Raw genomic sequence first — 14391 nt, 5'->3', positions numbered from 1 at the left:
CCCTTTTCCCACCATTCTCTCACTATACTCAACAACTTAGATTCCTTTTCTCCAAGGAAAACTGAGATTACCAGGAAAATCCAATTTTCTCGATCTATCCTCATTTTCTTTTATTTATTCTAGAAAAAATTATGACTTTTCACTTTTTAAAGGTTAATTTTCTCTATGTAGTCTGAGTCACAGAAGAACCTGTCTTCTTAGGGATCACATTTAATCAGTTATCCTCATAGGCTATATATTCATCCTTTTTTTTTTTTTTACTAGCTCTCTCATCTTAACATAAATATAAAGCAGAATTTTTCTAATATTTAAAACATCATAATAAATATTATCTAGTGGACTAGAAAAAAATTTCACCATTCTCTAGTCTTTTCATTAAAATGGGAAACTCCTTTTGTTCGCCCTGTTAGCTCAACTGGCCATATAATTTGTTTTGGCCAGTAGATCATTAGCAAATGTGATATAAGAAGCAGTGGCTAGAAAAACAGTGTGCATTGGAGCTTACTGGCTTGCTGAGTGCAGAACATTGCCATAATGTGAATGAGTCCAGCTAGTCTGCTGGAAAATACAATGCCACATCTCAACTAACAAGCCACCAGACAGTTTAACATCTACAAACCAATCCAGAAGCCAATCACAGACACATAAGTGAACCAAAACAAGGATCCAGTCCTGTGGAAGCACCTGGCTGAACCTTGCCAAATTGTTGACCGGCAGATTTCTGAGCTAAATGGTTTTTTAAGTAGTAAAAGCTAATTAGAAATGTATGCATATACATACACTAAGATCTTTGTGGATCCTGTCTTTCCTGTAGTTACAGGTCCATGTTGTTCTCTTGACAGTTACATCTTTACCATACAATCACTGCATTGATTTCCTTTTCATGGCCAGCACACCCTAAAGTGACTTCCCAGAATCCCACTCTTGTATAATCCCCTCCTCGAGTATGGGTGGAAGCTGTGACTTGCTTCTAATTAATAGAACCTGGCAAAGGGAAAGGAATTTTGTAGATGTAATTAAACTCCCTCATCAGGTGACTTGGAGTTAATCAAACAGGAGATTATCAATTAATAGAACCTGGCAAAGGGAAAGGAATTTTGTAGATGTAATTAAACTCCCTCATCAGGTGACTTGGAGTTAATCAAACAGGAGATTATCCTGTGTGGGTATGACCTAATCAAGTGAGTTTTTAAAAAATGAATCAAAAGGTTAGAGATCAAAATAGCAGAGCAAATAAACAGAATAAACGTTTTTAAGCCACTAAATTTATGGAGATCTGTTATGCAGCCATGGAAAACTAATACACTTTCCACTGGCTTCTTAACAGTCCTCCCACCCCTCTCTTCCACAGGCTGTTATCACCATTGTCTACAATGATTTATCGTTTTCTAAACCCAACAGGCACTTGGATCCCTTATCTTTTCTGATTTCTCTCTAGAATCTGACACTTCCCATCTCTCCCTCCTTTTCAAAACTGCTTTATCTGTGGCAACTGTTTCATCGGACTTTCTCTTCTTTCAGCCTCTTACATGTTGGAACTTCTCTGCTGATTCCTAGAAATGCCTAAGCACTGCTTGTTTGCCCAGAAAACATGTACTTAATCTTTACACTTTAGCTCATCCAATGTGAACCTTTCCTGAGGTTTGAGGCTGATTTAGGTGTCCTCCCCTGTACTTCCCATTGTTCCTTGAATGTGTTACCTTTCATTGTCATTGTATTCAGGTGCATCTGTTTTCAAGTTCCTAGAAGGTAGGTGCTACGCCTTTTAAAGTTTATCCCCTTAGTGTCTAGTGCATGGCATATTGCCTTCCTGCAAGAATGAAGAAGTATCCTGTAAATGTAAGAACAAAAGTACATACAGCAGGGACATAGTGTCTCCTTAAAGAAGGCCTCATCACCTCCTTCAGAGATTGTCCCCTCTAACTCTGCTACAGACTCCAGACAGTGAGGTTGGGTGAGGAACAGAGAAAACAGTGACTCTGATGGCCAATTCAGTCTTACCTTAACAGCGAGGAAAAAAAAATTTGAGTTCTGATATCAAGTCAGGAGACCCTCCTTTTAAAGGCTCCATCATCTTTCTGCTGGAAATGTCAAAGCAAACTGATTTCCCATAAATGTACTTCCTCTATCCTTTGAGCTAATGATACAAATGATGTTTCATCCAGAGGAAGCAACAGACCATCAGGCAGGGATCACAGGGATTCCACCAGCATTAGAGCAGAGCCTGGGGCCTCCAACAGAATCAGAAAAATTCTCCTAAGTGTGTCCAATCTCACTCACCATAGACAGTGACAAAAAGATTAAGAGGACAGAATCATATCCTTACTCCAAGCAAGAAGGGAAATGGGCGGAGGAACCAAGATGGTGGCAAAGTTAAACAACTAAACTGCCGCCTCGCACAACAATTTCAAAAATACAACTAAATGAAAAAACATCTACCATCCAGAACCACGGGAAAGCTGGCTGAGTGGTAGATTTACAACTAAGAAGAGAAAGGAGTACAAATGATGAAAAGCTGAGGTACGGAGGCGCACGAATCAGGCTGGTGGCGGGCGACTGGGCACGCAGATTTTCTTCAACCCGAAGAGAGACAAGCTCATGATCACTCTGAAATCCAGTTTCTGGGGACACGTGGGGGACCCAGACACCTACGGGGAGAAGCTGGACTGGCGGTCATTGGGTCGGAAAGTGAGAGTGTCTTTTTTGCAGAGGTGCATCCAGCAATCAGTGTTTACTGCACTGGAGCGCGGGACACGTGGACTTGGAAATGCAGAAAGGCAGATACGGCTGACGGCAGCCATTGCCGTTTGCCACACCCTAGCCTAGTGACACCCAGAGACCCCACCCCACCCTGAGATCCCGCCCCACACATTCTACAAACCCGCCCAGGCTCCACACAGTGGCTTTTGCATATAAATGGCCTGTTCTGTGGCAGCTTAACCAAATTAACTGCAGTTCCAGTCAGACTGCTCCAACACAACCCAAGCAAAGAGGAGAAAACTGTAGTTTTTGCTGTAGCTCCTGCTGGGGGGCCTCAGACAGTAGCTGAACTGCACCCCATTGGAGATCCAGATACTAGAGTATCTATTGGTCGGTGTGAGACGACACCAGATTTCAACCACTCTCATAAGGGACACATTCAAGAGGCAGACTCAGTGAGCTCCAAAGCCCTACTGTGTCTCCAGCACAGCAATTCTTCTGTTATAGACACAGCTGGTCCTCACAGCCAATTGGCCTGGAGGTCAATTCCTCCCAGTAATACCAACAACAATCAAGACTTAACTACAGCCGAAAACGGTTTGGCTCAGTGGATAGAGCGTCGGTCTGCGGACTGAAGGGTCCCAGGTTCGATTCGGGTCAAGGGCATGTACATTGGTTGCGGGCACATCCCTGGTAGGGGGTGTGCAGGAGGCAGCTGGTCAATGTTTCTCTCTCACTGATGTTTCTAGCTCTCTATCCCTCTCCCTTCCTCTCTGTAAAGAAATCAATAAAAAAATATATCTATATTTTTTTAAAAAAGACTTAACTACAACAAGGCTGTACACACAGTCCACAAAGGGGTACACCAAGAGTGTCCACCTCAGGTAACTGGGAGGCTGACCCATTGAACCAATAGGACACCTAGTACACAAAGCTACCCAACCAACTCAGGGAAGCAGCGAAAATGAGGAGGCAAGGAAACAGAACCCAAACAAAAGAAATGGAGGAGAACAAACGAATGGACATAGAGTTCAAAACCATGGTTATAAGATTTTTCAAGAATTTCATGGAAAAGGCCGATAAATTTAATGAGACCCTCGAGGATATAAAAAAGGACCAACTAGAAATTAAACATACACTGACTGAAATAAAAAATATTATACAGAGACCCAACAGCAGACTAGAGGAACGCAAGAATCAAGTCAAAGATTTGGAATACAAAGAGGCAAAGGACACTCCTCCAGAGAAGCAAGAAGAGAAGAGAATTCAGAAAGTTGAAGATAGTGTAAGAAGCCTCTGGGACAACTTCAAGCGTACCAACATCAGAATTATGGGGGTGCCAGAAGAAGAGAGAGAGCAAGACGCTGAAAACCTATTTGAAGAAATAATGACCGAAAACTTCTCCCACCTGATAAAAGAAATAGACTTACAAGTCCAGGAAGCACACAGAACCCCAAAGAAAAGGAATCCAAAGAGGACCACACCAAGACACGTCATAATTAAAATGCCAAGGGCAAAAGACAAAGAGAGAATCTTACAAGCAGCAAGAGAAAAACAGTTAGTTACCTACAATGGAGCACCCATACGATTATCAGCTGATTTCTCAACAGAAACTACGCAGGCCAGACGGGAATGGCAAGAAATATTCAAAGTGATGAATAGCAAGAACCTACAACCAAGACTACTCTACCCAGCAAAGTTATCATTCAGAATTGAAGGGCAGATAAAGAGCTTCACAGATAAGAAAAAGCTAAAGGAGTTCATCACCACCAAACCAGTATTATATGAAATACTGAAAGGTATTCTTTAAAAATAGGAAAAAGAAGAAAAAAGTGAAGATAAAAATTATGAACAACAAATACATATCTATCAACAAGTGATTCTAAAAGTCAAGTGAATTAAAAATCTGAGGAACAGAATAAACTGGTGAACATAATAGAATCAGAGGCATAGAATGGGAGTGGATTGATAATTCTCAGGGGGAAAGGGGTGTCTGTGTGGGGGGTCCGGGAAGAGATTGGACAAAAATCATACACCTATGGATAAGGACAGTGGGGGGGGGGGGTAAGGGCAGTGGGGGGTGGGAACCGGGTGGTGGGGAGATATGGGGGGAAAAAAGGAGAAACAATTGTAATAATCTGAACAATAAAGATTTAAATTTAAAAAAATAAAAAATTTTTAAAAAGAAGGGAAATGGGAAGGTGGCAGTAGGAAGATCACTAGAGAAAGGTGGTTAAAAAAATTAAAATCACTACCCGGTGACTTTATTTAAAGATAAAAGAAAATATCCTATATAATAAAAGGCTAATATGCAAATAGACCAAACAGCGGAACAACCAGTTGCTATGACACACACTGACCACCAGGGGGCAGGCGCTTGATCCAGGAGCTTCCCCCTAATGGTCAATGCACTCCCACAGGGAGAGTGCTGCTCAGCCAGAAGCCGGCCTCATGGCTGGTGAATGCAGCGGCAGTGGCGGGAGCCTCTCCTGCCTCTGCAGCAGTGCTAAGGATGTCTGACTGCCGGCTTAGGCCCACTCCCCTTGAGAATCAGGACTAAGCCATCAGTTGGACATCCCCTGAGGGCTCCCAGACTGCGAGAGGGCACAGGCCAGGCTGAGGGACCCCCCCTGAGTGCATGATTTTCATGCACTGGGCCTCTAGTATTAAATATTATGGTGAAAATTTTGCACAGTGACAGATGGTTACTAGACTTGACTGTGGTGATCACATTATAAGATTTAATCACTATATTATACACATAAAACTAATATAAGTGTATAACAACTATACTTTAATTCAAAAATAAATATGTTTTAAAAATCACTTGGTTAGGAATGTGTATAACAAAAGAATGAGGGCCTCTACATTATCACAACTGCCTCAAGGCAATTATATGACCAAGAGAGCCCCCCCCCAGAATCTGAGCTCACCTACTTGAGCAAACCAGAGTGTCATCCAGATAGCAGCTAGAGTGTCATCCAGATGATAGTCAGGTGCACATTACTTCCCAGCATCTTGATATTAAGCCATTTTTCAGGAACTACTTCAGTAATTCTAAGCTAGTCCTCCCAGCAGTTAACAGAATCTAACATGGAAGTTTAACCTACCAGCTTTTTTCAGTCTTCACTCTCCAAAGCAAAAACTATGTATAGATGATTTATTTTAATAAACTATGGAACAAGAGCTAAAGTATGAGGCAGGAATCCTAGGCTCTCTTTCATACTCTCTGACAGTTTTTTCTCAGTTATGGGTTAAGACAATTCATATAATGTCTAGTCCCTATTTATATCCCAGGGTAATGTGAAAAGGAGGATAATTTATTCATTTATTCACTTATCAGAGCACCTACAAGTGTCCCAGGCATTGTGTTAGGTGATTCGGGCCAGAAGGCAAGACGATTTTTTGGTCATAATGAGGCTCACAAATATATTGAGGCCCCAGGGTTATAAGGAAGATTTCTATGTCTAATGCCCTGTCCAAATAATTCATTGTAATCCCATTTCCATGGATCCAGGAAATCTAATGTCCAAATTTCCAATAATTTTATGTAAAAACCTCCTTTATTGTACCTCAACCAGTTCTTCTGATCTTATTTTCCAAGTCTTTCCTAATTTCTTACATCAAAGCTACATTTGAACCAATATATAAAATCTCTTCTCACATGTTCTTTACTCTGTACCCCAAAACATGCTACCTTCTTAGACTTCTAAAATACAGTAAATTATTTGTTGAGAACTTATCTTGGGCCAGAAACTGTTATGATCATTTCATGTATAAATATAAATTAATAAATATATAATTTAATTTTATCTTCATAAGGAAAGTTGATATCACCACCCCATTTTACAAATGAGGAAGCTAAGGTTTATGATTACAAGTAATCACCCAGAAGAGCATGGCCAGTCAGTTGCCTGCCTCATTTTCATTTTCCCATACCATCCCTCCAACACATGGAAGTCCGTTTCCTCATCACCTTTCTATTTCTCAACTTGATTTGTGCCCCTACCACCCCACTCATGCTATTCACATTAAAGTCACCAAATAACCTCCTAATTTCCAGGTTTAAAAAGCTTTGAGGGCCTGTTTTATGGAACTTTGTTTTATATTTTCCTTGTATTACATTTATATTTTATATTATATTAAATTTTATATTTTAATAAAAGGCACCAAGTGCCTCTTCTGTGGCTGAACTGGTCAGATGTTAGGGCACCTCATCCTGCCTCTCCCAGAGTAAGAGAAAGCACAAAGGAGGTGTGGCTCCAAGTAGGTAATAGCAGACAAGGCTCTAGGCCTAGGGGCTTACCCTGAAGAGTGAAAGGGCTCCCATATTTCAAATTGACTGTGGCCAGGTCAGACCTCACACCCCTGGCCTCATCCCTACACATCTTCTGGTCCTGCTAATACTGAGGAGAGAGGTTGCTCTCATGTTTCATATCCAGCTATGTCAGCAAAAGGCCTTTGATCCTTTCTTCGGCTTTAATCAGGGCCTCTTGAATCTCCCAACCTGCCCTTCTTCCCTAATCAAGCAGCAGCATATATTAACCTGGCTGTCCCACTTGGCAAAAGTACTTGCTAATGTACATTTAAAAAATCTGGCAAGGCAGCTAGAAAATATGGAAGTACAATGTTGTAAAGGAAAGCTTCATTCTCCATGAGGTCTCTCAGCATAAAAGTTGGAGAACTATTGCGCTTCATACTTGATAAACCTAGTACTCAAATTATGTCACATTGTCAGAAAGGTATTATTTATTGTTATGTTATTATTATCTTGCTTTCCCAAGGTGATATGACTGATACCAGATTCATTTGAATTCTATAAAAAAATTACTGAGCTACCTTTAAAAAATCAATAAATTTAACTAAGTATTACATATTTAGGTATATGACCTTGTTCATATTCCACTCTTTTTTGTTGGAAGCCCCTTTAGCTTTCATTGCCTGAACCCCTCTCTCCAACTTCTTTGGTGCCCTCTCAGTCTCTTTCAGTGGCTTCCCTACTTCCACAGGCTCTTTATATCTTACTGTTTCCTGACTTGTATCTTATGTCTTCTTGATATATATATATATATATATATATATATATATATATATATATCCATTCTCATTGTTTTAATTTATGCAGCAAATATCTCTAGTCTCCCAGCTCTATCCTGTGTTCCAGATTCATACTCCTACTTTCTTTTTAGATATCATCATGCCATGCTTCCAAGGCATCTCAAGCTACCCTTGAACGTCTTACCTCTTCCTATCCCTTCCCAATACCTGTTATTTTTTTCCCCAGTTAAGCCAACATTCATCTATTTCCTTGGTTATAAATTCAAGCATTGTTACTTTTTCCTCATAAAACAATTCAATTTACTCTACCCCATAAGTTTGTCTTTTTATTCACACTATCATTGCCTAAATCCAGATTTTATCATAAGTCTTTCAGACAAATCACTCTGTGTTTGTATGTGTATATTCACCTCCCTTTGAATGCTAATACTACCCTGAGGTAAGACAATCCTTACATCTTTACACCAACATTCAAAAACAATACTTTTTTCTGAATTTTATTTATGAGGATTTTAATTCAACTACTTATATAGCATTTTTACTTACACTTTACAATTGAAATTCTACATGCCACTACAATAAAAATACTTCAAACAAAAATAAACTCAACCCAATATTTATACTGACTATGTTCAATATAATACAGTAACTACTATAGGGAACAAAATGTTTAATAGAAATGGATTTAACAGGGTCTTTACCTATAAAGAATTTACAGTCTGCTAGGGAAGATGAGGCACAAATCTACATAGTTATAATACATGCTGTAATAGGATAATTGTAATAAAAAATTTTCAGGGGAAAAAGTTATCAGAATTAAATTGAGGGAGAGTTTGCTTTCACTGAAAGAACTAAAGCAGACTTCATAAAGGAGTCAATATCTGAGAAAAAGACTTCAAAGATGTAAACTTCCAAATATTTTTCTTTCCATACACCTTATTGAACTTCACCTATGTTCAAGACACTACACTCTGTGCTATGGATACAGAAATAAACAGGAGACAGACTTTGACTTCAAGTTATTCTCAGGCTAGTGAGGAAGAAAGATAAACTCAATTAGTATAAGCATTGAAGAGGCTACAAAACTATAAAAAAAATGACAGAGATGAAAAAGAAAAACTAGCCCACCTTCAAAGGGAATGTCTAGGAAAAAGTGCTACTTGAGCTGAACTAGTGTCAAGTAGCCTGGCGCAAAATGACTTTCGGTCTGGGGAAGAAAGAAGCATTACACACCGAGACATCAAGAGCTCTGGGATGGAAAGGTATGAAGTGTGAACTTTGGTGATAATTTGGGAGAACTGAAGAAGAGAGGTACAAGATATGAGTAGAAAATGACATTTAGGTTAGGTTATGAAAAGCTTAAATTCCAAACAAATAACTAAAGACATTTTTTTAGGAATAACCTAATAAATACTTATGACTACTAGTGCTCATTTATAGACAATCCTTTATATGGATTCATTTTCACCAGGTTGAACAGAAAATCACATTTCTGATTGAAAATCTGCTATTGTTGACATCAAGTAATCCAATCATGGGATAGTCTTTATACTTTTTACATTAAACTTCTACTTCTAACTGCATTAAACTTATTTTGGAGTATCTTCTTTCATGCACTGGTCTTTTCTCTTTAGTTTAAATTTGTGTGTGACAATCCTCTTATTTTTAATTCATCTTTTTTTTTTATTTCATGATGACCTATTATTCATCACTAAAATGAATTATTAAGGAGAATGGAAATAGGAACAATGGCTATTCCCAAACATTTCAGGATTCAAAACTCCACCATTAGTGGTTACCATCATTTTCAGTCACAACTAATGAATAAGGTTGAGCTTTGCCTTTCCATTGGAACTCTGATAACATGAACTTCCTAAGTAACCTATGCTGGCAAAAAGTTTCCAAAGTGTGTGTTTAGCATCCAGTTTGACCTCTATATATTTAGTCTCATGAAAACAAAATAAATGACCAATTTGGGAAGAAATATATCAACTAGGAAAATAGAGTAAATTTTAAAAATTGTTTCATTAAGAATATATTTCTTTATTTATATCTGGTATCATCACACCTGCATGTTCTTTTTCAAAGGGGCCCCATCAAACTACCCTCTACTGACTTGGTTATTCCATCATCTTTCCTGAGTTTAAAAAAAAAAATATTTTAGCCTATCACCACTTACTGAGAATATGTTTAATTATGTGATTAGAATATTTCCAATAACTAGCTGAGAATAAACTTCAAGAAGAAATAATTTTTTTTTCAGTCCAGTCATTCTGGGTAGAGATAGCCCAGAAAGAGTCTCCTATCACCAAAAAGCAGCATCAGGATACCGGATGCTTGATGGAGATATGAATACAGCATCAGGAAGCCAGTGAAAGCACAGAAATAAAGATGGGGTGGCACCAAAAATAAGATACCTACTCTACAGTTTTGCATAGATCCAAAAGTCCAACCAAAAGTCCAGTTCATCAATAATGTTCACCCAACTACTTTGGGGTGCTTGCAAATATCTGGTCTGGTCGATCCTAAACAGAACATCTTGGTACTCACCCATGCTCACTGTCAAGGGCAACTCTCCATTCACTATTTACTCCAAAGCCAGCCTCTGCATTCCTGACATTCCACCTACACTTTGTTAAAGTCATCTAATAATTTCAGTACAACAAATAGACAGTCAATGGCAAAATCTTCCTATTTTCCCCTTCAAAATCCCTCCCTTTCTTTCCTTGATATTTTTTCTTGCCATCACAGACATTAGTCTTCTACTGTACCAAAGGCTTTCCGTCCACCTAAAAGAAATCATTCAATCTTGTGGCCAAATTATAGGATGGGATCTTCTTCCCATTTTATTGAGGCCAGTCCCACCATGGTGGCTTCCAGGACTACAGTACATATTTCCCATATGACATACGGAGGGAACTTACTTTCCTTATACGCTTTTATTTCCTACTGTACCCTTTACTACTCTTTTCCTATTTCAAAAGCAACATGTTTACTAGTATATCCAAAATCCAACGGATGTCTTCTCATTGGATGCTTCTCATGTTTTCAGTGTGCCTCTTGAAGCACCCAGCTCACCAAGCACTCTCTCCTAAGAAACTCCCATTATCAACCTTCCTAAGAATTGTTCAAAAGGAAGAGGTAGGGTTTCCTGAAATCCACTCCAACTAAAGGTTTTACATTTTCTCCTCAGCCAATTCACAGTATAATTGTATAATCTTTTATGTCTTATAAATTTACTGCTTATATTTATACCTTGATGATTTATGATCATAAGATTTTGGTTTTATAATATCTTTTTCTTTAAGAGTATTTTATGCCTTGATCAGGAACAGTCTAGAACAAAGGGTGTATAACAATATTTTTTTCTTGTAAGAAGAAAAACCTACCTGCCCATGCTTTTGTTGAGAAGCCATCCCATGATGCATTTCAGGATGTGATGGGGCCTGGAGGTTTGCTGCCCGTGTTTTGGGACGCACCACATCAGAGACCAGACTGGGGGAGATTGCCAGAGATGTAGGCCGAGTAGCTGTGGTGCCCATCCCCCCTGGGGGGCTTTGTTCAACTTTTCTGCTTGTAGCTTCATCTTCCCCTTCAGAGTCCACAATAAAGACATATTCAGCTTTGAAGAGGCCACTTTGCTGCATTCCTTGGGGTTCGTTCACTTTAAATTCCCTTACTTGTGATATCTTTCCAATGACCTCTGAAGGATAAGTCAATGCCCCTCCGTCTCTCGGCTGTTGGTTCCCAGCTTTCAAGGCCAAGTACTCACTGAAATTAGACTGCAATAAATAAAAGCATTGACATCAGTTTGATATATGCTACTTTTTTGCATGTACACTTAAAAGCATAGCCTGCATAAGGACAAGAATTTCTAAAAATATATTTAAAGATCAGGTTGGCTGAAGAAAGATTAGGTTGAAGTTAGCAGTTTACATTTACTAGCCCACCTATTTGTCCTAGTCCAAACTCAAACACTGTAGGCCTCAGAATCAACATCAACAAACAAACCTGCTTTCAAATAAATCATGAGATGACTTTGTAAAAAGAGATGAAGAGAGTAATGTTTTCCATAAAGACATTCATGAAACAAAGGGAGACTGGTAAAGGGTTTAGCTAATGGTCAAGCAAAACCTGTATAGTCTGTATAAATGGGGGAGAGAGGAAATTCCATTGAAATGTTCTAAAATAATATAAATCTCTAAAAATCTGAGAGGAAAATTTAAATGGGAACAAAATTCCCAGATATTCAGACAAAACAATCTAAGCTAATTGGGAAGAACTTGTGAATAGGACACCCAAAAAAGATAGATATTTTCAGTACAAAGTATTTTTTATTGTTATTTTATTTTGGATTTGTAATTCTATACCTTTTCCCATCCAATTTTCTATGAATACATAGAAGGTTCATAAGACCAGATGTAAGATAGCTTTACCATGCTACCAAAACACTTTGTTCTAAAATGATAGTAGTTGTGTTATGCTAAGATTGTGTTTAAAAGACCCAATGTTAATTTTCTTGGTTTTGATAACCATACTATCTATAATAATAAAAGTATAATATGCTAATAGACTGGACAGCCATACGACCTTCTGGATGTCATTCTGGACATCCTTCTGGATGAAGCCACTATGGCAGGGGCCGAGGCAGAGATGGTTAGGGGCAATCAGGCAGGCAGGTGTGCAGTTAGGGGCGATCAGGCAGGCAGGCAGGTGTGGTTAGGAGCCAGCGGTCCCGGATTGCGAGAGAGTGCAGGCCAGCCTGAGGGACCCCCCCCCCTTGTGCACAAATTTCGTGCACCGAGCCTCTAGTGGTTGATATTCTTCTCTTATTCTTTTATTTAAGTTAAAAATTATTTCATAATAGAAGTTAAAGAAGATACTAATTAAACTAAAATAATTTTAACTATGGTCATATAATGTGTGATAATATGTAGGTATGTGTTCTGTGTCTATAAAGACAGAACAGAAGTCAAATCATTGATTAGGTATAACTAAGCTAAGGAGTTGACTTTACACACTCATTTCACACCTTTCAACTGATGCTGGTAAGGTCAAGATAAAATACAAATTGCCTCTGATTAGGATTTCTCTGATAATGGTCACTTCACATATTAATTACAATGCTCTATAATAACAACCCCCCAAATTGGAAGGGTTTAAATTAAAAATAGAAGTATTCAATAACAAATTTCTTATTATGAAAAGTAATGGAATAACTTAAAAACTCGCAAAAAAATTGAACTAGTTTTTAAAAACATTTTTAATTATCTAAAACTAGTAGCCCATTTGCACAAAGATTCGTGCAATAGACCTTCATTCACCTGGCTGCCTGCACCAGTTTTCTGCCGGCACCGGGGACCCAGGCCTTGGCTGTGGCCACCGCCTTCTGCCTTCTTTCAGGGTCCGGGCTTGGCCCCGGGTGGTGGCCTTGGGCTCGGCCGCACCCAACATCCCTGCTAAGGATCGCAGGAGCCGACCCCCTGGTCATTGCCTGCGATCTGTGCAGGCTCCCTGCTGGTGCCCAAGGCCGGGAAAGCCTCCGCCCCGCCCGAGGCTTTCCCGGCCTTGGGCTCCGCCACACCCCAACGTCCCTGCAACGGTTTCCTGGTGGGCGTGGTTGGTGGGCGTGGCTTGGTTGGTGGGCGTGGCTTGGGCGTAGCGAAGGTGCGGTCAATTTGCATATTGTCTATTATAAGGTAAGATAGCCCATTCTCCCATAGTCTATCATTCTCTATTCCTTCACTCTGAAGCATTTTTACAGCATTTATCACTACTTGAGACTTAATTATATTTTTTTCAGTTTTTTCATTGCCTGCATTCCCGATAACAAATAAGTTATGCGTTGACTTGATTCACTCAGAATACACAGCACCAAGCATGTAACACACTCAGTAAACAGTTGTGAAATATAGAAAGAATGAGGGATTATTTATCCTGTTCGATTATAATACTGAACTATTTAAAAAATAGAAAGAAAAAACTTTAATCTCATTTTAACTATGTAGTTCTGTGTATATCGTTGCAAACATCAGATGATTATCATCATCCTAAGAAGCTTTGGAGATTTGCAACCAAAATTGGTTCATATATTTACAGTCTCACATAATCATAGTGCCTAACAACAAAGAAACCCATGAATATATTATATGTAGTTGACTACTTTTAGAATCTTCCCAGAAGTGCCTTATGCAGAATTCAGAATTTTTTTAAAATAATTTGGCCCCAATGGTCTTTGAAATAAGATAGCATTGAAATACCCAGAATCCCAGATATATTACTACTTGCTAGATAAGATGTTTTCATAGAAAGTAAATCAGATTATTTTATGCCCTTCCAGTTGGCTCAAGAATTCCCCAGTCACATTTTATTTAAAATAAGACAATATTGAAACACATTCTAAGGAGATTTTTTTAAACCCACATATCATTTACTTTTCTAATAGAAGTCATTTTCAGGTTTATTTCCATTTTGTCTTAATTTTATTTTCATTATTGGTCTCATTTTAGATAGGTATAATCAGGGTATAAATGCAATTTTGTAACCTATTTTGTACTATAATATTATAAGGTTAACATTTTCCATGAATTTACATAATCACCATAATTATAAGTTTGTCAAGGTGAGGTGTTA

General features: G+C 38.7%; 1 protein-coding gene across 1 annotated transcript in view; it reads right to left on the bottom strand.

Annotated features, from left to right (window-relative positions):
• MLIP (muscular LMNA interacting protein) overlaps positions 1 to 14391 on the bottom strand; it is a 241872-nt gene that overhangs the window by 115046 nt on the left and 112435 nt on the right. Inside the window, exon 3 of the mRNA XM_054722545.1 lies at positions 11148 to 11540. Coding sequence (XP_054578520.1) covers positions 11148 to 11540 — 393 coding nt within the window. The remainder of the gene's footprint in view (positions 1 to 11147; positions 11541 to 14391) is intronic.

Source organism: Eptesicus fuscus, chromosome 10 (assembly GCF_027574615.1).
Source record: "Eptesicus fuscus isolate TK198812 chromosome 10, DD_ASM_mEF_20220401, whole genome shotgun sequence".
NCBI classification, from domain to species: domain Eukaryota; kingdom Metazoa; phylum Chordata; class Mammalia; order Chiroptera; family Vespertilionidae; genus Eptesicus; species Eptesicus fuscus.
Note: the sequence above shows the minus strand (reverse complement) of the source record. Positions and strands in the feature narration are given on the sequence as shown.